The following is a 25,062-nucleotide window of genomic DNA, read 5'->3' as shown; positions in this document are numbered from 1 at the left end:
AGAAGGGTTTCCTGGAGACTGGACTGGGCACCGGGGTCTACAGGTGCTGTAGTGGGCTCAGGACTAGGCACACAGGAGCACCATCAAGGTCAAGGCTGAGCCCAGGAGGCACCGTCATGAGCCAGATACCAGCTGCTGTCACAGGCTCAGGGCTAGGCACTAGGCGCATCATTCCAGGGAGTGGCCTGGCGGCAGCATCCCATTATCATGCAGGCCAGCCCTCACCATGACCACACTCTCTCCTTCTCAGGATCCTGCTTCTGTCCCAGCTGAGTGAGCCCCCAACCCTGCGGCAGAGGCCCTCTCCCCGCTACCGTGAATAAACAAACCATGAGTTCTAGAATTCTCACATAGTGGAGATGCCCTGCCCCACCCCCACCCCCCACGTCCCACTGGGGACCACTGCAGGCTGGGCACCTGCTAGCCATGGAGTGTGGGCCAGGAGATCTTCAGAACCTCACATCTCCACTTGCCTCTGCCAGAGTTGGGAACACCCTGTATTTTGAAGGTGAGGCTTTAAGGACATGGGAGAGAGGCAGGGGAGGGGGGTGCTGTCCTCATGCCTCAATTTCTCCATATCCTGATGGGCACATCATCACCAGCCTGCATGGTGTGCCAGCCTAGGGACCCAGAGGGTGTCTCAGAAGTTCTGGTTCACAGAGTGGCCATGACCAGAGGGAAGTGCCTTGTTAGAACCTGGGGAATAGGGGTGCGTGGGTGGCACCTCAGTTGAGCATCAGCCTATGGCTCAGGTCATGATCTCAGGGTCTTGGGACTGAATCCCGCATCAGGGTCCCTGTTTAGTGGGGAGCCTGCTTCTCCCTCTGCCTGCTGCTCCCCCTGCTTGTGTGCTCACTTGCTTCTCACTCTCTCTCTCTCACACAAATAAATAAATAAATAAAATCTTTTTAAAAAATTGGGGAACAAGCTAACAGCCATGGACCAGAAGAGCTTGTTTGAGGGGTGCGATCTTGGAGAACCAGGACAGTGTGAGGTGTGAGTGACGGCTTCATGCTACCGACCCATGGTCTCAACCATGTGAGCTGGGCTTTACAGTGCCTCCATTTCACAAGAGGAAACTGAGGCCCAGGGGACTTACGCGACTTGCGGAGTCGGAGTCAACACCAGTTTTCAGGAGACTCTTCTGGGTGAAACATTTGGGGCGCCGTGTGGCCGAAGTCCTCTCAGCTGCGACGTGTGATCTGGCCATGGCAGCCCTGGCTCAGGTCACCCACCAGCTGACCGTTCAGCCCCTTGTCAGGAAACATGCTGGTGTGGCGTCTATGGGTAGGAAAATGTCCCCCAGCTCAGGGACCTCACCTTTCTTTTTCCCTCACTGCATGCCTCCCCTTCTCATACCAGTGCCTTATACAGTGAGTGAGTGAGTGAGTGAGTGTCCTGCTCGGGGCTGCCCCTGGACATCATGGATGTTTTAGGGCAGAGAGGGTGGGCTCTGCCCCCGCAGAGCTGACTGCAGTGACTATGATGATGTGGGAGTTGGGGTGGGGCGGGAGACAGAGGTCAACGAGCCAAGACACGTTTTCCTGTTGCCACAGTTGAGCGTGGGCCGTGACGTCAAGGTGCGGCTTGTAAGTGGGCGTGCTGTGACTCCCGGGCTCTAAGAAGGGGTAGAGGTCGTCTGCTGTGGAGTCCGTTTGAGCCCCCGAGGGTCCCCTGTGTGTGGGTTAGTGATGCTGGGCCTCTGGGGAGGGTGATCTGCCAATCCATCATGGCTCCCCCCGGATCTGGGGGAGTCTGGCATCTCCAGGCAGAATCCTGCAATTCCTGTGTGAGGTTTTGAGGCAAAAGGTTGGAGTAGGTGTTGTTATGGATGTGAGCCTGGGGAACGCATGCGAAGCCCACGCCTGCCCCTAGGTCAGTCACTTTTTAGGTGCTGAAGGTCATTGTACAGAACCCTGGCTCTGCAGGGCCCACAGCTTTGTGAGGAAGGAAAAGTCAGGCTTCTGGAACTCTTCTTTCCTCCCGGAGTGGGACAGTGTCCGTTGGGCAGGCTGTCCTCTGAAACAAGGTAGCCAGAACCCTACCATAGCACATGAGAGGAGCTGGAAATGTGGCTCCCTGCTGGGGGGAGATGGAACATAGGACAGCAAGCCACTGGACAGAGACATGAGCAAGAACAGAACAGCGAGAGAACAAGGCAAGACAAAAGTCCATGGAGATGTGGGGCCTCGTGAGGGTGCCTGTGGACCCCTGTGGAAGGCCCTATTGTGGTCAAAGGTGTCCAGCCATCGAAGTCTGTGGCAAGGGAAGCAGCCATCTACATGTCATTGTACCAGGAACCCTGGGACATAGTTGAATGGTTTGGAGGGACTTCTATGAGGCAGGGCTCACTAGATGTTTCTGCTAAAGTATATAGACCACCATAGATTATTAGGCTTGTCTGATTATTAATGGACCCCTCCACCAGCATCATGGACCCTCCCTAGGCAAAGACAAGTCTTGGTTACTGCTTCTGAGTCCCTGATGATCTGCTTGGCATGCACACTGAGGGAAACAGACTTTCTGGAACCACACCAGCTTCTGACGGCTGTAAACACATGTCTAGCTTTGCCTCTGATCCGTGATTGTATGTTAACAGCTTGTTGGCCAGCCCAAACGTGACAGCAGGCTATATGCATAAAAAAACCTTATTTGTCTTTCTTCTTGGTCTCCAACCTTTGCGGTAGCATTTCTCCCTTTCCTGTCCTCAACGATGTTCAGTTATTAAATCCCAGTGCAAGACGGTCCAATTCAAGATCTCAGTCTCCAAACTAGTTCCATGCAGCTCCTTCTCCTCCCACTCCTCCCTGTTGGGGACAGGAAGGGTCAACGAGGGGACTGACAAGCATCACTACTCACTTCCACCTATGGTCACACAGAGCACACCTCCTGGGGCGGGGCTGTGAAGGTGGGCCCTGGAGTTGTACAATGTGGCATCACTGTCCAGTCCTTTCTGGCTGGGCATTTGCTGCCTCTGGGCCTTTGGGTGTCATTTTTAGGGCTGTATGAGATTCCCTTGGCCACCTGTGTGGTGGCTAGAATGTGGTGCTCTCTGCCTCGATGGTCTGCTGTGCACAGCAGTGGGAGGGCCACTTGAGAATCTGCTTTGGGCTGTTATAGTCCCCTTTTACCATTTTCCCTAGATCCCTGGTTCCAGACCTGTGGTCATACCAATACTGCCTGCAAGATGGTGAAGGGGAAGCTGGTGGAGGTAGGCAAGTGGCCTTGGCACGTGAGCATCCTGTTTCTGGGAGCATACATCTGCAGCGGCTCCCTCATCCACCACCAGTGGGTCCTCACGGCTGCACACTGCCTGCAGAGGTCAGTCAGAGTGGCCAGCGGGTCCCAGGGGCTTTGCTTTCTGGCCCCAGCGGGAGCCCCATGGTAAATCTGGGGATCTGGGACTAGGGGGCTGGTGATGCTATGCTGTACTCAGTCTGTGTCTCTCCAAACACTTTTGGCCTCACTGCTGGCTACCTGCCTCCTACCCCTGGCCCTGCAGATCCAAGGACCCCAAAATGTACTCTGTGAGTATGGGAGTCCAGCACCTCCCAGGCAACGGCACTCAGATCCTGCTCACCCGCATTGTGATTCATGAGGATTTCCGCAACCTCATATCCCAGGACATTGCTCTCCTGAAGCTCAGGGACCACATCTCCTGGTCCCCCCTCATCCAGCCTGTCTGCCTTCCCAACAACAGATTCAAGCCATCTGTCGGAACCTTGTGCTGGGTGATCGGGTGGGGACGTAAAGGCACTCGAGGTGAGTGAAGGCAGGCAGAGGGGCCAAGACCCTGGACTCTTCAGAACACAACTCCAGCATGGGCTCATTTTATCAGTCTGTCTATCTATCTATCTATCTATCTATCTATCTACTTGAGACAGAGAAACAGAGAGTGAGTGGGGGCTGGTGTTGGGGTGGGTGAGGCAGAGGGAGAGAGAAAATCCCAAGCAAGCTCCATGCCCATCCTGGAGCCTAATCTGGGGCTCGATCCCACGATCCCTGAGATTATGACCTGAGCCAAAATCAGGAGTTGGATGCCCAAATGAATGAGCCACCCAGGCGTCTCTTTTTGTTCATTCCTTTATTCACTTGTTCCCTCCATCAGCAGACATTGTGAGAACTCACACACACTGCACATTACCCTGACCTCTGTTGCTAGGAAGATACATACAGGGCTCTTGTGTAAAAGACATACATAACCTTCATGAACCTCTGTTGCCAAAGTGGGGTTAAATCCAGTGCCAAGCCCACAACTTGCAACATGGCAGGGAATTGATCTTTAGCTATTAATGGGGTTCTCTGTCTGCAAGTGGTATATGGACCATGGTCTCAGGAAGCATTAAGGCTTTGGGCAGCATTCATGCATACTCATTACCGCCAGGCACCAATAATTCCTGGAGATCTGGCCTTTGTGGGTGCCACCTTTGAGTCCTAGAATCGAGGAGTGTTTGTGGGATCCTCCCTTCCAGGGGGTGGCGCACTTTGGGCTCTGGGGTCTTGACATCTTACCAGGTAGCCATGGAGCTGTCAGAGTTTAGCCTCCACCCTCATGAAACCTGAATTATTGCAGGAATCTCTCCTCGTCCTCATTCAGTGCCTGGGTGTTGCTCTGAGCCCCCGGGGATAATTTTGCTTCAGTCTTTTTAATGAGTTTAGTGTTTTTTTCCCCCCTAAAAGTCAGGCATGGGGATGGGGCCTTCACAAATTACCATCCCAGGAAACAGCCCTGCCTCCCACCCTAGTGAATCTGGGCAACTTCAAGTTGTAGGTGTGCCCGACAGTTGCAGGGATGACAAGGAAGGATCTCTCTCTCTCTCTCTCTTCAGTAACTCCAAAGAACCCCTACGGTCTTCACGAGATGGCTGTCAAGATCATAAGCAGTGAAACCTGCCAACAGCAGTATCAGTTCCTCTTCTTGAAGGACAAGAAGGATTTCATTGGGAAGGACATGCTTTGTGTCAGCTCAGAATGGGGCATGGACTCTTGTCAGGTGCGGGGTGTGTGGCCCAGGGCAGGGAGAGGGCTTTCAGGGGCCATGTCTTCCTTTTCACAGGGCACTAAATGACCTTATAAAAATCTCCTTTCCTTGGTCTTCGTTTTCCAAGTCTGTAAAATAGGGCAGAAAATAATCTTTGCATTTGTCCCCAATAATGGTGGTAATTGGCAATGCATCTCAGGTCTTTAAAAAAATTTTTTTTAAAGATTGTATTTATTTATTTTTGAGAGAGAGGGAGAAAGCAAGCACGTGCATGCACAGGGAACAGGGGAGGGGCAGAGGGAGAGAATCTCAAGCAGATTCCCTGCTGAGCATGGAGCCCAACACAGGGCTCCGTCGCATGACCCTGAGATCATGACTTGAGCCGGAATTAAGTCAGATGCTCAACCGACCTAGCCACATAGGCACTCCAGGTTTCAGTTCTTTTCATATCACACACTGCTAGGTAGTCTCACACACATCTCCCCATTTACACGTTCCAAAATTTCTCAATGGTATGTATCCTGCAGGGAACTTGTGGGTCATAGGCTGTGCATACCTTCATCTTCAATAGTTATTGCCGAATTGTTTTCCAAAGTGATTGTATGAATCTATATTCTTAGAGCAGCGATTGAGAATTCTGCTGTTCCCTATTGTTGCCAACATTTTTGGTACTGGCAGACCATAACACGTTTTCCATTCTGTTAAGTGAGAAACAGAGCGATAGTACACCATTGTGGTTGCTGTGGGCATGTCCCCAGTTACTAGTACAGTTATACATCTTTTCCCGTGCTCGTTCTCCATTCGTGATTCTTCTTCTATGAATCACTATTTCAGCTACTTTGCACATTTTCTATTGTTTGCCTTTTTCTTTTTATTATATTTTTATATTTTGGATACTGGTTCTGTCTTCATTGTATATATTTCAGGTATCTTGTCCCAGTTTTTCATTATGCTCCCACCGTCTGTTGCTGAAGAGCAGTTTAGGTTTTGTTTTGTTTTTTTTTTTTTTAAAGACTTTATTTATTCATTTGACAGAGAGAGAGAGATCACAAGTAGGCAGAGAGGCAGGCAGACAGGGGAGGGGAGGAAGCAGGCTCCCCACTGAGCAGAGAGCCCGATGCAGGGCTCAATCCCAGGACCCTGAGATCATGACCCAAGCCGAAGGCAGAGGCTGAACCCCCTGAGCCACCTAGGTGCCCCAAGTTTAGGTTTTATGGTATCAAATGTAGATCCATGTTTTCCATTCTGGTTTATACTTTCTGCATCTTATTTAAGAAATCTTTCCTTTTCCTGAGGTCATAAAGACATTTTCCTGTATTATTTTTTTTTTTAAAGTTTGGAAATTTTGGTGTTCACATTGACATCTTAAATCCATAGGCATTCATTTTGTGAATGGTGTAAGATTGAGAGAGAACTATTTTTATTTATTTCCTCATGTGGACTTGCATTTGTCCCAATGGCATCCATTGCAAAAAAAAAAAAAAAAAAAAAAAAGGACATCATATACATAAAATGTGGAGGTGATGGGGGCATAAAAATGTAGTGTTGAGAATATGTTCAAACTTAAGTGATGTTAACTTAAAATAGATTGCTATATAGATAGGATGTTATGAACCTCAATGGTAAACACAAGTCAAAAACCTATAATAAATACTCCCCCAAACACACAAAGAGAAAGGAATCCAAGCATGACACCAAAGAAAGTCATCAAATCTCAAGAGAAGAGAACAAGAGAGGAAGAAAGGAACAGAGAAGAACTATAAAAACAACCAGATAACAATTAACAAAATGGCAGTAAGAAGTATATAACTATCAGTAATTACTCTAAATGTAAATGGGCTAAATGTGCTCCACTTAACTGAATGGATTAAAAAAAAAAAAAAGCAAGACCCATTTATATGCTGCCTATAAGAGACTCACTTCAGAACTAAAGATACATACAACCTGAAAGTGAAGGGATGGAAAAAGATATTCCATGCAAATTGAAGCAAAAAGGAAAAAAACCTGGGGTAGCAATGCTTATATTAGACAAAAGAAATTTAAAAAAAAACCCTAATGTAATAAAGAAGGGGACTACATAATGATAAAGGAATGAACCTAACAAGAGGATATAACAATTGTAAATATCTATGCACCCAATATAGGAACATCTAAATACATAAAGCAAGTATTAACAGATGTAAAAGAAGAAATTAACATTAGTACAACAATTTTGGGGTAATTTAGCAAGGAAACAACCCACTAGGTCAGATGGACTTTAATATAATATATATGCTGCTGAATGTTTTATATATATAATATATATGTATGTGTGTGTATATATATATGTGGTGTATATATAATATATATATCATACACAGATATATATATAAAACATCCCATCCAAAAACTGCAGAATACACATTCTTTTCAAGTGCACAAGTGCACGTTCTCCAGGATAGATCATTCTCCAGGATAGATCACATGTTAGGCCCCCAAAACAAGTTTCAGTGAATTTAAGAAGATTAAAATCCTATCAAGCATCTTTCTGACCACAACAGTATGAAACTAGAAATCAATTACAAAAAAAAAAAATAAAATAAAAAACCAAAACCCTGGAAAAAAATGGAAATGTGGAAGCTAAACTACACACTCCCAAATAAAAGCAATGGGTCAATGAAGAAATCAAAGAGGAAATTAAAAAAATATCTTGAGACAAATGAGAATGGAAATGCAATGGACCAAAATCTTTGAGATGAGGCAAAATCAGTTGCTCTTTAAAAATATTTGTTGTTTTTGGGGCGCCTGGGTGGCTCAGTGGGTTAAGCCACTGCCTTTGGCTCAGGTCATGATCTCAGGGTCCTGGGATCGAGTCCCACGTCAGGCTCTCTGCTCAGCAGGAAGCCTGCTTCCCTTCCTCTCTCTCTGCCTGCCTCTCTGTCTACTTGTGATCTCTCTCTGTCAAATAAATAAATAAAATCTTTAAAAAAAATATTTGTTGTTTTTAATTTTAATTCCAATATAGTTAACATACAGTGTTACATTAGTTTTAGGTGTACAATATAGTCATTCAGCAGATCTATGCATCATTATGCAGTGCCCATCATGGTAAGTGGACTCTTACTCCCCATCACCTATTTCACCCATCCCCCCCACCTCCCCACTGATATGCTTTATTTTTTTTTAAGATTTTATTTTTTTATTTGACAGAGAGAGATCAAAGGTAGGCAGAGAGGCAGGCGGGGGGGTGGGGGGTGGGGAAGCAGGCTCCCTACTGAGCAGAAAGCCCCATGCAGGGCTCAATCCCAGGACCCCAAGATCATGACCTGAGCCCAAAGGCAGAGGTTTAACCCACAGAGCCACCAAGGTGCCCCTGATATGCTTTATTTTAAATGAGTACCCTCAGTTAAAGTTACTATTTTTTTTTCAACAAGAACATTTTTTACTTGAAGCATATTTCAGAATACATGGTTCTAAGAGATGTATAGAATATATTCCATCCAAGAAAAATACATATTTTCCTCAAGTATACATAAAAGAATACTCTGATCAAAATATAAGAAAGAGACATGATAAATATTACAGATTTAAGACTGAAATCATACCAAAGATATTTTCCAACCACAATGGTACAAAACTAAATATCAACAATAAAACAAAACTGGAAAGTTTACAATGTAAATATTAAAGATTTAATACATAAATATTATACAACACACTACTGCACAAGCAATGGGTCAAATAAGACATAAAATGGCAAGTCAAAATATGTCTCAAAAGAAAAGATAAAACACTATTCTAAAACCTATGAGATGCAGCAAAGCAGATGTTAGAGTGAAATTTATGTTATAAGTGCTTATATTAAGAAAAATTTCAAATAAACATTACACCACAAGGAGCTAGAAAAAGAAGAGTTGTAGCTGAAATTTAGTAGAGGAAGGAAATAACAAAGAAAAATCATAAATAAATAAAAATAGAGACCAAAATAAACAATAAAGTAACATCGAAAGTAATGACCAGTTTTTTCAAAACAAAACAAAGCAAAAAACAAAATTGGCAATGCTTTGACTAAAAAGAAGTTTATAATATATAGACTTACCTTGAGAAACGAAATGTCAGACAATCTAAACTTAAATCTGAAGGAACAAGAAAAAGAACAAATCCCGAAGTTAGTAGAAGGAAATAATAAATATTGGAGTGATATAAATAAAATAGAGACTAAAAAAGCAATAGAAAAGATCACTGAAATTAGGAGCTGGTTCTTTGAAAAGATAAAATTGATAAACCTTTAGCAGGCTCATCAAGGAAATGAGAGAGGGCTCAAATAAACAAAATTAGAAATGAAAGAGAAGTTCAACTAACATCACAGAAATACAAAGAATTACAAGAGACGACTGTGCAAAATAATACACTAAAAAATTGGACAACCTAGAAGAAACAGATAAATTCCTAGAAACATATAATTTTCCAAGAATTAATGAGGAAGAAATCAAAATTTGGAATGGGCTGATTGCTAGTAATGAAAAATGAATCAATAACGGTAATAAAAAAAACTCCCCCCCCAAAAAAGTCCGGGACCAGATGACTTCACAGGTGAATTCTACCAAACATTTATTTTTTTATTTTTTTAAAAAAGAGGTTGGATTAATTTATTTTATTTATTTGACACAGAGAGATCACAAGTAGGCAGAGAGGCAGGCAGAGAGAGAGGGGGAAGCAGGTTCCCCGCTGAGCAGAGAGCCTGATGTGGGGCTCAATCCCAGGACCCTGAGATCACGACCTGAGCTGAAGGCAGAGGCTTAACCCACTGAGCTACACAGACGCCCCTCTACCAAACATTTAAAGAAGAGTTAATACCTGTTCTTCTCAAACTATTCCAAAAAACTGAAGAGGAAAGAATGGCTCCAAATTTATTCCATGAGGCCAGCACTTCCCTGATACTAAAATCAGACAAAGACAGTACACAAAAAGAAAATTAAAGACTAATGTCCCTAATGAACATCGAAGCAAAAATCCTCAACAGAATATTAATAAACTGAATTCAACAATACATTAAAAGAATCATTCACCATGATCAAGTGGGATTCTTTCCAGGATGCAAAGATGGTTCAATATTTGCAAATCAATCAACATGATACAACACATTAACCAAAGGATAAAAATCATATGATCATTTCATTAGATGTAGAAAAAGCATTTGGCAAAATTCAACATCGATTCATAGTAAAAACTCTCAGCAAAATGTGTATTGAGGCAAGATACCTCAACATGATAGAGGCCATATATGACAATCCGCCAGCACAAAATACTCATGATGAAAAACTGAAAGCTTTTTCTCTAAGGTCAGGAACTAGGCAAGGATGTTCACTCTTGCCACTTTTACTCAACATAGTACTGAAGTTTTAGTCACTACAATCAGACAAACAAAAGGAATAAAAGGCATCCAAATTAGTAAAGAAGAAGTAAAACTGTTTCTATTTGCAGATGATATACTATATATAGAAAACCCTACAGACTCCATCAAAAAACTAACAGAATAAAGAAATTCAGTAAAGTTGCAGGATACAAAATGAATATATAGAAATCTGTTACATTTCTATACACTAATAATGAAGTAACAGGAAGATATTAAGAAAACAACTCCATTGCATCAAAAAGAATAAAATACAAATACTTAGGAATAGATTTAACCAGCGAGGTGAAAGGCTTGTACTCTGAAAATTATAAGACATTGATGAAAGAAATTGAAGACAACCCAAATAAATGGAAAGATATACCATGCTCATGGTTTGGAAGAATTAATCATTAAAATGTCCATACTACCCAACTCAATCTACAGATTCAGTTCAATCCCTATCTTAATACCAACGGAATTTTGACAGAACTAGAAAAAAAAATCCTAAAATTTGTATAAAGCCACTAAAGACCCAGAATAGACAAAACAAACTTGAGAAAGAAGAACAAAGCTGGAGGTATCACAGTCCCAGATTGCAAGCTATACTACAAAACTAGAGTAATCAAAACGGTATGGTACTGGCACAAAAATGGGCACAGATCAGTGGAACAGAATAGAGAGCCCCCAAACAAACCCATGCTTACATGGTTAATTAACTATGGCAAAGGAGGCAAGAATATACAATGAGGAAAAGACTGTCTCATCAATAAGTAGTGTTGGGAAAACCAAACAGCTACACGCAAATGAGTGAAACTTGACCCTTTTCTTACACCATACACAAAAATAAACTCAAGATGGATTAAAGACCTAAATGTAAGACCCCCAAACCATAAAACTCCTAAAAGAAAACAGGCAATAAACTCTTGCATATCAGTCTTAGCATTATGTTTCTGAATCTGTCTCCTCAGGCAAGGCCAACAAGAGCAAAACAAAAACAATACAATTGGGACTACACCAAACTAAAAACTTTTGCACAGGAAAGGAAAGCATTAACAGAATGAAAAGGCAACCTATGGAATGGGAGAAGGTATTTGCAAATGATATTTCCTATAGTGGGTTAATTATCCAAGATATGTAAAGAAACCACCAACATAAAAAAATACCCCAAACCAACAAAAAGCCCAAAAATCTGATTAAAATGAGCAGAGGGCCTGAAAAGACATTTCTTCCAAAGAAGACCTACAGATGGCTAACAGACCCATGCAAAGATGATCATCGCTCATCATCAGAGTAATACAAATCAAAACTGCAATGAGATATCACCTCATGCCTGTCAGAATGGCTAAAATTAACAACACAAGAAACAGCAAGCATCCGTGAGGATATGGAGAAAGGGGGAACCTTCTTGCACTGTTGGTGGGAATGCAAACCGGTGCTGCCACTGTGGAAAACAGTGTGGAATTTCCTCAAAAAGTTAAAAAGTAGAACCACTCTATGATCCAATAACTCCACTGCTGGGTATCTACCTGAAGAAAACGAAAACACTAATTTGGAAAGATAAATGCATCCCTACACAGATTGCATTATTTACAACAGCCAAGATATGGAAGCAGCCCAAGGGCCCATCAATAAATGAGTGGATAAAGAAGACCTCCAATGTTATTTTTGAGCTTTTTTCTTTTCTAATAAAGGTGTTTAAGGCGGGGCGCCTGGGTGGCTCAGTGGGTTAAAGCCCCTGCCTTCCACTCAGGTCATAATCCCAGGGTCATGGGATGAGTCTCTCTGCTCAGCAGGGAGCCTGCTTCCCCCCTCCTCCCGCCTGCTGCTCTGTCTACTTGTGATCTCTGTCAAATAAATACATAAAATCTTAAAAAAAAAAAAGTGTTTAAGGCTACAAATTTCCCTCTAAATACTGCTTTAGCCTAATGCCACGTATTTTAATATGTAGCATTTTTACTGTTATCCAGTTTCAAGTATTTTCTATAATTCCCATTCTTATTTTATTTTGACCCATGACTTATTTAGAAGTGTTTTTTTTCCATCCCCAAATACACCTGTGCTTGTTTGTTTCATTAATGATTTCTGACCAAGTCGTCACGTGGTTATACATGTGGTAATGCATACAGCAATACCAATTACATGGAATATGTTGCAACTTGCCTAGTTGCCTGGTATGTAGTTAAGTTTTTAATATTTATCTCATTGTTTTCTATTTCTCTTAATTTTTCTCCTTCTTCCCTTGGGCTCGATTTGTTTTTTTTTTTTTTTTTCTGTCTTCTTGAGCAAAAAGATTTAGTTTTGTGTTTGAAGTATTTAAAACCATGAAATCATCTTTTAATTAAATGTGGTTTCATCTCTTAAATTTTGTACTATTGTGATTCCTTTATGGCTACCTTATTTTAAAAATATATATAGTGTGATTTGAAAGGAAATGCGTGCATTTCCTTCAAAAGGTAGTACATAAATGAAAAAATTGGGAAATGAAACTCTCCTATAATCAAACTACCTAGAAATTTCCCCTTTAAGTTGTTTAGTTTCTATCCTTAACACTTTCTTTCTATTCATATATGAACCTCTAAAAAAGTTTTATGATCTCTTCCTAGTTTTTAATCTTTAATGAAAGACTGTATTATAATTTTATTCTCCAAATTTTTTCTTTTATTTGAAATAGATCTTGAGCTATCTCAGACTGTCTATATAAATACAGTCCTTTCTTCCTAAATACTGAACAATTCTCTCATATTGTTATGGCAGAATCTATATAATCATTCTCCTATTGATAGACTTATTAACTCATTTCAGTATTTTTCTACCATGCCAGAGTAAAAATCTTTATTCATAGATCTTTGCACATTTGTTCAAATATTTCTCTAAATAAGTTTTTAAAAGTGTAATTACAAGATCAGTTGTATGCACATTTAAAATTTTTAAAAATATTGACAAATTAGCTTCCTCAAATATTTGATCAATTTATATCAACACCAACAGTATTTTCTCTATGTCATCACCAGAATTAGGCATTATTTTTATTTTAACTTTTGTTCCTCTGGTAGATTAAAACTTTTATTTCTGCTTTAATTTCATGAAATCAGGTAATTTTGTAAATTGCTTGTGCAACAGGTTATTAAGTGGGAAGTTTCAATGAAGTCATCAAAATACACTGTGTATCAGGATCCAAAGGTAGTTGTGTGACTGACGTTCCACAGTGTGTGTGTATCAAAGGATCAAGATGGTAAAGTGGGAGGTGATTTTATGAGGAGAATTTCCCAGGAAAGGGCTGCTCCTGCGCACTCACTCCTCCCCATCTAAGGGATGGGGGTGGGGGTGGGTGCCTGTCCCACAGTCAGATCTCCTGGGAAGGGTTTCAACAAGACCACTCAGAGTATGGTGCTGGCCCACTCAGTGGTAGTCAGGTATCAATTTCCCCAAGATCCAGAGAGCAGGAAGTGCCTGGGGGATGAGCGGGTTCCCTTGCCTCCTCACTCTCCTGCTTTAACCTTGGAAAGTTTAGAAAACTGGTTAGCAAGATGGGTTGGAAGGGTTGCTGAAGGGAAGGAATGGGGAAAGCAGACCTGGCTTCCTCCTTCCCAGGCCTCCTGCTTTGCCAAAAGCCCTAGATAGCAGTGGGGAGAAGTTTTACTTTCAGTTAAGTGTGACATCGTGACTGTTGTGTGGGAATGGATATTCTGATTTCTGAATTGAGGTATGTTTATGTGACTGTGTCATTATAGCGACTATGATTTCATTAATCACATGAGCAAAGCCTTCTGGTTCTGCCCAAGCACTTACTCAGGGTCAGGGAAAGAACTCAACTTCTAAATAAATTGTAAAAGAACAGAAGGAGTCCAGACTAAGATGCTTGAGTTGTTCAGTGGACCATTAACACTTTTCTTGGTCCTTTGCTCCTGATTTTCTATTAAACTACTTTTGTTTTTATTGATTTGTAAAAACTCTGAATGTTATATGCTATACTTATTATTGGTGAAGGAACATCATGTCTTTTTCAACGTAACTTAAAATGTTTTATAAATATGTATACTTTTTATATAAACACACATACATACATGGAGAGAGAGTATATAAAACAAATATGGTAAAATATTAACAATTAGTAAATCTGGATAAAAATATACTTGTAACTTCTTTGTGAGTCTCAAACTACTTCAAAATAAAAAGTTATTTAAAGCTTTGGGAGGTGGAAGTTTTAACCCTTTATAAAATGCTTTACAATATTTTACCCTATTTGTCCATCATTTGCCTTTTTTTGGTGTGGACTTTTTTCCAAAGAGTTATTTAAAAATTTGATTTATCATTATTTCCCTTGATTATAGTGGTTTTTGTGCTGTGCCTAGAAGTACTTTTCCCACTCTAAGATTATAAAATTATTCACACATACATGTTCTTAATTCTTTTCTTTAAATATTTTAATTTCGATTCATCAGGAAGTTTGAGAGAAGGAATGTATTATTTTCCTCCAAATATAGCCTTTCCTCCAAATATAATCTTTTATTGAATACTTAATTTTTTTTGGCAATGAATTAGAAATGGCCCCTTTAGGGGCTGCCTGGCTGGCTCAGTCAGTGGAGCATGTGCCTCTTGATCTTAGGGTTGTGAGTTCGAGCCCCATGTTGGGCGTAGAGCCTACTTAAAAATAAAATCTTTAAAAAACAAAAAGAAATGCCCCCTTTATTATAGTCTGCATTCCCATCTTATTTTGGTCTGTCTCTGACTCTTGCAGTCTCACTCCTCTGCCAACTCCACTCTTCTTAAATTATTGTAGGTTTTTAATTCCTTTTTTTTTTTTGGTATGTGGTCAGACAAGTCCTCCTTCATCATTTTCCTTTTAAAGAATTTGCCTGGCTGTTCTCCCATGTTCATTCCAACTGAACAACCTCAGTAGAATGTCAAAAAGAAAATAACTTTGGCGATTTTGGTGGAAATTAATAGATTAACTTAAGGAAAATAGACTATTTTGTTTGATTTCTTTCTGTCTAGAGCGAGGAATTTACGCTTTCCTCCGCATAGTTACTGCATACTCCTGCTTAAGAATATGCCTACATGATTTATATCTCTTGTGAGCAGTATGTTTTCTTGGATTGTATTTTCTGCTTGAATTATATATTTGGTTTGTGCGTGTGTGCGTGTGTGTGTGTGTGTGTGTGTGTGTATGTAACAAGCATTCTTTCTGGACCTAGTTGATTCTCTTTAATTTCGCAGGTCCAGAGACAAATCATCTACAGTGATGACTTTAACTCCTTTCCAATGGGTAGACTTCTGATTTTTCTTGTCTACTGCAGTGCAAGAACTATATTCCATGGCTCTGTCTTCCAGGAGATATGGTGCCATTTTGTTTTGAGCGTGTTTCTCTCTCTTTCTTTTTTTGAAAGATTTTATCTATTTGAGATAGAGCGAGAGCAAGTGAGCAAGAGGGCACAAGGAGAGGCATAGGCAGAGGGAGAAGCAGGCTATCCATCGAGCAGGGAGTCCGACATGGGGCTCTATCCCACGACCCTGGGATCATGACCTGAGCCGAAGGCAGATGCTTAATGACTGAGCGACCCAGGCGCCCCGAGTGTGTCTCTTGTTAAATGGCATAGAGCTGGATGCTGCTTTTGTCAGCATATCTGGGAGCATATCCTTTAATTCATTTACCAAGAAGAATGTTTCTTTTTGTTCCCCCTCCTTATGTTTTTGGTTGATTTTTTTTTTCCACTCTACTTTTCTGCTGTAATAGTTTAGAAGTTGTCATGTCTCAATTTCATGCTGCTACTGGTCACTTTATATTTCCCACACACATATTTAGCCTTGAATTAACAAAATAGAGTCCATCAGCATCTACAGCTTCTTCCTCAGCAGGACAAGACCTTCCTTCATTTTCACTTTCTTTATTTCCTTCCCCCAGACTCATCCTCTTGTTGAAAATATCTTGTTGAAAAGAGTGAGCTGAACTCTTTTGTTATATCCAAGAATTTTTAGTTGACTCTCTCGGGCTGTGCAGGCCTACAATCCCAGGAGCTGTAATTAGTAATGATTTTACCTCTTTGGTTTTCACGATGTTTGGTTTTTTCATTCCCTTGGGCATTTCTCCCCCAAACAACCTGGAATTTGTAGCTGGGTCTTATCTTGTTGCTGGCATTCACGGATGTTCTCCCCACACTTCATCACGAAGCACGATGTTAATGTGGCATATCATCATCTATCAGGGAAAGAGACGTTCCTTCCTGATCTGCTCTAGCATTTTATTCCAGGACTGAATGCCTTGCTTCATAAGACATATTTTCTGCAGCTCTCAAGATGACTCCTCACTCTGATCAAATTGCCGAGTCAGCCCAGAGAGCAGACTCCTCATGTCCGCCTAGCCTGCTCGCCAGGATGTCTTTCCCTGCTTACCGTGCCCTTCTGCTTCACTCATCTGTCAGATTCAGATTTATAATATTCTTTTTTAAGAACATGTTTAATTTGTTTATTCATCCAACAGACAGCCCGTGCTGGGCCCTGGGCCAGACACAGAGCCATGTGGGTGCAGGGCCCAGGAAAGGTACTGGCCTGGGAAGAAATGTCCTGGGACAGCCATCCATGCATCATGACCCACCTGGCCTTTGCATTTTGTTTTCTTCCTCCAATGAGGCTGGGCTCCTTTTTAAGGCATGCTGAGGAGGTCACCCCCTGTATCAAGATAAAGAATCGAGACTAGGCTTCACTTGAAAAATGTTAGCCCATGTTCTGGAACATTTGAAACAACATAAAAGATTTGCCCCTTGAATGCTGGATAGAAGTTGCCTGTGAAACCACGTGGGCCTGTTTTCCTTTGAGGGGTAGGTTGTGGGCACAATTTTAAGTTGTTTTGCCCGTGGTTATTGGACTTATGTGATTTGCATTTTCTTAGAAATTACTCATTTTGTCCAGAACTTCAATCCACAAAGAGGAGGTTACAAACATTCTTCACATTCTGAAGAAGTGTATTTTCCCAGGATGCGGTTCTTGCCTCTTTTCTACTCACACCATGAAGTATTTGCATTTTCCTTCCCTTTCTGTTTTTCTTGGCAAGATTTACAAGGTGCTTATCTATTCTGTTGTTTTTTTTAAGAACAAACTATTGATTTCATTTCTCAAGGTGATGATTTTCTGCTTTCTACTGCACGGATTATCCCTTTTTTGTCTTTATTAATTCCTTTTCAAGTGTCTTGAGCTGAATGTGAGCTAATACATAACTGAGAACAATAATGAATAAATTATTTTCATTCTCTCTTGTTTGAGTAAAACATTTAGACCAAGACTCCTCAATGTGAAATTCAGGCCCATATGCCATGGGCTTGGCCACATGTGGTTTTCTTATCGCTCTACATAATAATCATAGATTTTAATTCTGTTTTTACTTTAACATTTTTGAAAGTTAATTTATTTTCCTTTGTTAGGGTAGTTCACATTTTGTTATGGGCTCTGGTTTTATTTCACTGTGGTAAGAAAATGTCCACATTTGCGATCTTTCTCTCTCCACACTATTGTCTCTGAGTTCTCTTTGTCTCTGGGCTCTTGGAGTCCAGTTAATCTTCTCTCTCAGGTAAGGCTCCTCACGTTATCATCATTAGCTGGATTATCACTGTCTTGATTTCCCCCTTCATTATCCATATTCTCTCCTGCAAAGGCACCTACTTAAATCTGTTTATTACATATCTTTAAAGATGCCTGTATCTTTGAAAAATGCATAGTGTTGCTGTATGTGTATTTTCACATGCAAAAATGACATCCTGCTACTCATTCCCTCCTGTATTTGTTTGTAGAGCAGTCTCAGTTTGTTAGAGAATCCACACTAAATGGCTTTATTCTTTCAAATCTCTGTCCACCCCCTCAATCCAACGTGCCTTATGTCAAAGCTTCTTCCCTCCCTCAAACATCACTTTGGGCAGTCACTTTTAGTTATCACATGCACTGTCTGATTAGAAGTCTAGATTTAAATTGATTTGATTTAAATCTTGCCAAGCCCTACCACTTTGCCCTCCTTTGGTATCCTGGGAATGGGGTCCCCACTTCACCAAACTGTCAGGGATCTGGAGACTGGGGTGGACACTCTGGAGTCTCCCTTAACCTTCTTTCTACCCCAGCTTCCTTTTCAATTCCATTTGCATGATCATGCTTCTCCATCCCCTCACTTTCAATCTGCATGTGTCTTTAAATCTGAAAGTAGTCTTCCGTAGGCAGCATATAGATGATTCTTGCTTTTTTTTTTAATTCAAAGATTTTATTTATTTATTTGACAGAGATCACAAGTAGGCAGAGAGGCAAGCAGAGAGAGAGGGGAGGAAGCAGGCTCCCTGCTGAGCAGAGAGCCCAACGCAGGGCTCAATCCCAGGACCCTGGGATCATGACCTGAGCCGAAGGTAGAGGCTTAACCCACTGAGCCACCCAGGTGCCCCTGATTCTTGCTTTTTTGTCTGTTTCTTCACTGTATGTCTTTTGATTGGAGCATTTACTTCATTTACATTCAAAGTCATTATTGAGAGTTATGTACTTATTGCCATTTTGTTACTTGTTTTATGGTTGTTTCTGTAGTTCTTTTCTGTTCCTTTCTTTTCTTGCTGTCTCACAAGTTGCTGGCTTTCTTTAGTGGTACACTTGGATTCCTTTCTCTTTATTTTTTGCATATTTACCATCAGTTTTTTATTTGTGGTTACCTTCAGATTTGTATGTAACATCTTCTGCATATAACAGTATCTATTAAGTTGGTGGTCACTTAAGTTTGGACCCATTTTTTACTCCTCTCTCCCCTACCTAATGTTTTAGATACATGGTGTCAAACTTTACATCTTTTTATTTTGTGAGTCCTTGGATTAATTTTAAAGATATAGTTATTTTACTGCTTTTGTGCTTCCTACTATTCTTACTCCTGCTTATGGTCTTCCCTTTCCACCAAAATGCCACCTTTAATATTTCTTGTAGAGCAGGTTTAGTGGTCATGAATTCCTTAACTTTTGTTTGTTTGGGAAGCTCTTTATCTTTCCTTTTATTCTGAGTGGTAGACTTACTGGAGAGAATATTATTGGTTATAGATTTTTTTTTTCTTTCAGCACTTTGAATATATCAATATATAGGTCTTCAAGGTTTCTGCTGAAAAATCAGCTAATAGTTTTATGGGGTTTCCTTTGTGTATAACTGTTTCTTTTCTGTTGCTGCTTTTAACATTTTCTTTTTTTCACTACTTTTTGCCATTTGAATTACTATGTGTCTTGGTGTGGACCTCCTCGAGTTGATCTTATTAGGAGCTCTTCATGCCTCCTAGATGTGGATCTTTGTTTCCTTCCCCAGATTAGGGAGGTTTTCAGCTATTATTTTTTCAAATATATTTTCTGTCCCTCCTTTTTTCTCTTCTCCTTCTTGGATCCCTATAATGTGAATGTTATTACACTTAATGGTGTCACTGAGTTCCCTTAAACTATTTTATTATTACTATTTTTCTTTCTCCTGTTCAGCTTAGTTGCTTTCCATTTTTCTGTCCTCCAGGCCACTGACCCATTTTTCTGCTTCCTCTAATATACTATTAATTCCATCTAGTGTATTTTTCATTTCAGTTATTGACTTCTTTATCTCTGGTTATTTTTTTATGTTTTCTATCTCTTCCATCCCTTTGCTGAGGGACTCACTGGGGTCCTCCACTCTTTTCTCAAATCCAGTGAGTATCTTTATGACCATTCCTTTATTATTATTTTTTTAAGATTTATTTATTTATTGAGAGAGAGAGAGCGAGAGTGAGAGCGAGCACATGAATGGGTGGGGTGGGGGGGGTGGGAAGAGTGAGGCAGAGGGAAAGAATCTCCAGTGGACTCCCTACTGCCCTGTTGAGCACAGAGACTGACACGGTCTCAAACCCATGACCTTGAGATCATGACTGGAGCTGAAATTGAGAGTTGGTGCTCAACGAACTGAGTCACCCAGGTGCTTTATTATGACCATTACTTTAAATATATTATCTCCATTTTGTTTAGCTCTCTTGCTGTGATTTTTGTCCTGTTCTTTTGCTTGGGACATATTCCTCTGTCTCATTTTGTCTAACTCTCTGTCTGTTTCTATGTGTTAGGAAAGTCAGCTACACCTCCTGCTATTGCAGACAGGAGATTTCTGAAGAAGAGGTTTTGTAGTGCCCTCAGTACAATGTTCCCGGTTCACCAGAACTTGGCATTTCAGGGGTGTCTCCTATGTGTGTTGTGTGCCCCCTACTATTGTGGTTGAGCCATGTTTGCCTCCAGTCCAGTCATCCGCAATGGCTCTCTTCACCTGCTATGGGCAAGATTTGGTACCTATATTGTTACTGGGTCAGTCTGGGGCTGCCATGGGCTTGAGTTGAGTCAGAGCAGGTATTTGCAAGAACTGTAGTAGCATTGAACTGTAGGATGCTCTTTTTAGGTGTTGTCCCCTGAAAACTTTCACTGGTGGGTGGGGCCTGTAGTCCGTCCTGATGTCTGCCCCCAGGCCACTGCTGGGGGCTACAGCTGGACTGGTATGTGTGGTTATCTTCCCCTCTCCCCAGAGCTAGAGTCACTTTGGAGTGGTGCTGGCCCCTGTTGGGCCTGGTTGCACCCTGCCAAGCTTGTGGCACTGCTTTGGATGGTCTCCTGCCAAGGGTGTGTTGGAAGGGGTGAGTCTGCAGGAGAATGTGGTGCAGGTTGCACAGTGCCACCAAGGTCTGTGCTGGCCCACTGCAGGACGATGATCTGCAGCTGCCTGGGAAAACTCCACTGAGGCCAGCTTGGATGGAGGAGTGGGATGAGGATGCACTCTTAGCAAACTAGATGGAGAGGGTTCTCAAGGGGCTGATTCCTGCCAGTGTCCATGTATCTAGGCTGGAAGGGTGGGGGTGAGAAATGCACCTACTGGGTCTTTTCTTCTTGGAGAAGTCTCCCCAAAATCCCTGCCCCTCCAGCACACACTCTGAGATTAGTAAATGAATCTCCTTCTCATATATGCTAGGTGTTTTTTAAACTGCTGCTTCTATGTTGCATTTCCATGGCTGTTTGTTATGCTATCTCTTTAAGAGCAGGGGCTCAACTTCCTATGACCCTCTGGCTCTCTCAGAGCTGAGCCATTGATTTTTTAAAGTTCCAGGTGTTAAGCTCCATGGATTGTAAGAACTCACAAAGTTAGGTCCCTCTGGTTTTCAAAGCCAAATGATACGGACATTTGTCTTCACAGAGGGGATCCCCTGTGCCTGAGGGACTCCTCTCTCCTCCCTCCACCTGTGGCATCCCACCCTCCCACAGATAGTCTTACAGGTCAGTTTGGCTCCTGACTGGGTCTGACCCTTCTTACCCTATTCAATGTGGCTTCTTCTCTATATTTAGCTGTGGTGAGTTTGCTCTGCCAGTCTTTGGGTCATTTTCTGGTTTATTTACTCTGATGTGGGTGATATCTAGGTTTATCCATGGGATGAGGTGAGCCCAGGATTCTCCTACTCTGCCAGTTTCCCCAGTCTCTCAATTCTCTTTCTCTGCTTGTTAACATTCAGGGTGTCCTTACAATATATTAAATATTGACCTCTCCCTGGTTTTAAACAGAGTAAATGCCCTATCTTAAATCATCATCTATCTTCAATGAGATTCAGTGTCCTTCACTGAATAGTCATAATTTTGATGTAATTAAGCCCAACACATCTCCCCTCTGCAACTTGTGGGCTTTGAATCTTATTTTAAAACATGGGCTTCATCTCAAGGTAAAGTCATGGCCTACATGTTTTTAATGAGCCTTTAACTTTTCACGTTGAGAGTTTTAATTCCTCTAGAGTTTTGTTAGGTAGGATCCAACTTCATTTTTCTTCATCAGTTTCCCACCATTACCACAGAGATCTCCTTTCCCAGAGCTTTCTGGAGCACGTGCTACATCTTCTCACGTGCTGGCATTGGGTTGGCTCTCCAATGCATGACTTGTCTGTTTTCCTATTTTTATGCCAGTACCACAGTTTCTGTAATTACAGATTTGAAATACATTTAACTCTGGTGGCTCAAATCTGCCCCCAGCTTGACTCTCCCATTTGCTCTTCTTTCTCAGACCTGTCATAGAATCCATGGACTCATACCCTTCAATATCAATTTTAGAATCAGATCATCAAGGTCTTGAAAAAAAAATCCATCTGACATTTTATTTGGAATTGTTTGAACTTTAGAGATTGACGTAAGGGGGATTGACACTGTTATCTTTTAAAATAGTTTTTGCTTTCTATTGAAGAGACAAAAGCATATTTATAGAACATATATAGAGAATAGAGAATAACACAGCCAACACCCATAGCCTCCCTCCCAAGCCTATGAAATAGTGCTGCATTTCCAGAAACACTGAACCTTCCCTGGGTGATAATCTCTGAGTCTCAAGCCAAGAAGTCTCTAATTATGTTCTTTTTTTTTTTTTTTTTTTTTTTTCTGCTGCTGGCACTTGCTCATGGTATCCACTTCCCCATGTGTGGGATGATGCTTTAAAGAGTGAGGAAATGTTCCTTAGGGTGTCCTCTGTGAGAATTCTCTGGGCACATGACGAACCCAGGACAACTTTGAACGACATCCTTGGTTGGGTTTTTGGAATCACACACATAGTGTGAATTCGAATTGCAAGTTCACACGAGGGGCAGGTGTTCCTAGTTTCTCTGTCCTCAGAGGGCATGGTCCTTTTTTGGAGGCGTAGCTTTTTGTAGGAGGTTTTGCCTTGGGCTCCCCTCCTTGCACAGGCCCTGGGTTTTGTCTTTTATCTCTGGCACCAGTGAGGAACACTGGGGAAACGGAAGCTCAGTTTCACCGGTTTTGGCAAATAGCCTTGGGACCAAAGCCATGTGGGCTTTGCTGACCTCTCTGGGTTTTAGCCCTCTCTTGGGTTTTGGACTCTGAGGAGTCTTTATTTTCTTTCCAGCTCATCTGTGCATTTAAAATGAGAACTTTTTAATGTCACACATATTTAATTATCTACAGCAAGGTCAGATAGGGTATCTGGCCTTGCACACTGCAGAAAGCCAAACGTTGAGCGTTGGTATTTTTATGTTGTTTTCAGCTGTCTCACCTAAGAACCAAAATATATCTTTACCTGGTTGTCAGTCTTCTTTTAATTCTTAGGTATAGTTTTATTATTTTTTTTCCTTAAGTGTCTCGTGCATTCTTAATTAGATTATGTTCTTTAAATCTTGGTTTGAGTTACATTAAATATATATATGTATATAAATGTATAGAGACAGCTCTTTTTCTGATTTATAAAACTTTTCAACAATACAGAAGAGCATAGAGGAAGTTTAAAAAAAATCATAAACCTGCCCTCAGCAGACATAACAGCTATGAGTTTTTGATGCTTGTTGTTATTAACATTATTCTTATACTTGCACTTGCTTTACACAAAAAGAGGGGGCTGGTTTGCATTTCAAATAGTCACTCTGCAAGCAGTGGGAGTGTGTGGGAAAGTGTGGAAAAGTGTGGGAAAGAAGGTAAGGTGGTCAAGGGTGGCACCTTGGAGGCCACCAGAATTTAAGGGAGCACAGAGGTGGGGACGGGGGTTGGGTGGAGGTTCTGGTCAAGATTTAGCAGGAGAATGAAGAGGAAGGTCAGTGTGACCCTGAGCTGGGTTCCCTGGGCAGAGCTCCCGTGTCACAGAGCAGGTTCCTAGCCATGTCTCATTAGCAGGGATGACACAAGCCCAAGGCAGCTCGCACTCAGGATCTGGTTCAAGAAGGTGTGAATTTCCACAGCGCTCGCAGTGAGGTCCTCGTGCTGCCTCCCTCATGCCTCCCCTCCTCCGCTCCACAGGATAATTCTGGCAGCTCCCTGGTCTGCCAGGTGAACAACACCTGGATTCAGATGGGCGTGGTGAGCTGGAGTCCGAGCTGCAACCAGCCCCGCCTCCTGAGCATCTACACCAGCACCTCCCACTTCACCTACTGGATCAAGAAGCAGATCACCAACATGATATTCATCAACAGGGCTGGCCCTGCCTTCCTGAGCCCAGTCGCCCTCATGGGCTACATTCTGCTGGTGTCCTTGGGCTCCCTGTGGCTCCTGTGAGCGATGTCTCTGGGGCAGGCACTCCCAGAGGCCCCTTCTTCCTCCCGCCATCTGCCCTCAGGAGCCATGCAGACCCAGGGAGCACGTGACAACAGGACAGAGAGCCCGTGGGGGAGGGTCCCAGAGCCACTGGTTTTTAAGTTGTTCAATGAAGATGCTCTTGAGTTTTACGCCATGGAAGTCCTCTTTCTTCTTGACCGGGGCCAGAACCCTTCAGGGCCTCCCCAGCCCCGAGAGGCTTGTCTGTCGTCTCAAGGGGAGCCTTCCCTGAGGGGCTTCCCTGTGCCACCACTTGCCATGTTCCCCGCCCCCCAACTCTGGGAAGCAGTTACCTCTTCTGCCAAATACCAGGTGGGACTCTGTGGGCCCCACTCCCTATTTAATCATCTCAGCACCCCAGCAACCCCAGTCCCCATGGCCCTCCTCTGGGTCTCTGACCAGCAGTCCCCTCAGGCCTTCCAAAGAGAATCTGTCATCATCCCAAGAAACTCCATGACCCGACTTAGATTTATGGACTTGGTTCCAGAATCTGTGGGCCTCTCCCAGGCATTCAGATCCCCCTAAGGGTCTCCAGAACCCAACCAGTTCCTCTTCTCTCCCTGGCAGAGGTGGATGTTGGGGTGAGGGGGAGAAAAAGGGGCTGAGGCAGAGTGCTTGCTGGGATGAATCATAGGAGGTGATGGCAC

General features: G+C 42.2%; 1 protein-coding gene across 1 annotated transcript; it reads left to right on the top strand.

Annotated features, from left to right (window-relative positions):
- The first annotated feature begins 426 nt into the window (after positions 1-426).
- LOC111143748 (protease, serine 46) lies at positions 427-24,376 on the top strand. The gene is made up of 5 exons (XM_022497588.1): positions 427-508; positions 3,144-3,321; positions 3,503-3,762; positions 4,830-4,993; positions 24,122-24,376. Exons 1-5 carry the CDS (start codon positions 427-429, stop codon positions 24,374-24,376), a joined length of 939 nt encoding a protein of 312 aa, XP_022353296.1.
- The last annotated feature ends 686 nt before the right edge of the window (positions 24,377-25,062 follow it).

The sequence above is a fragment of the Enhydra lutris genome, unplaced genomic scaffold (genome assembly GCF_002288905.1).
Source record: "Enhydra lutris kenyoni isolate GAN:26980312 unplaced genomic scaffold, ASM228890v2 scaffoldscaffold10, whole genome shotgun sequence".
Taxonomy (NCBI): Eukaryota; Metazoa; Chordata; class Mammalia; order Carnivora; family Mustelidae; genus Enhydra; species Enhydra lutris.
Note: the sequence above shows the minus strand (reverse complement) of the source record. Positions and strands in the feature narration are given on the sequence as shown.

Coding starts and splice junctions, on each gene's coding strand:
- LOC111143748 (XM_022497588.1), top strand. CDS start 427: ATGGAGTGTGGGCCAGGAGATCTTCAGAACCTCACATCTCCACTTGCC. Junction 3,763..4,829: donor GGGACGTAAAGGCACTCGAG/GTGAGTGAAGGC, acceptor CTCTCTCTTCAG/TAACTCCAAAGAACCCCTAC. Junction 4,994..24,121: donor GGGGCATGGACTCTTGTCAG/GTGCGGGGTGTG, acceptor TCCGCTCCACAG/GATAATTCTGGCAGCTCCCT.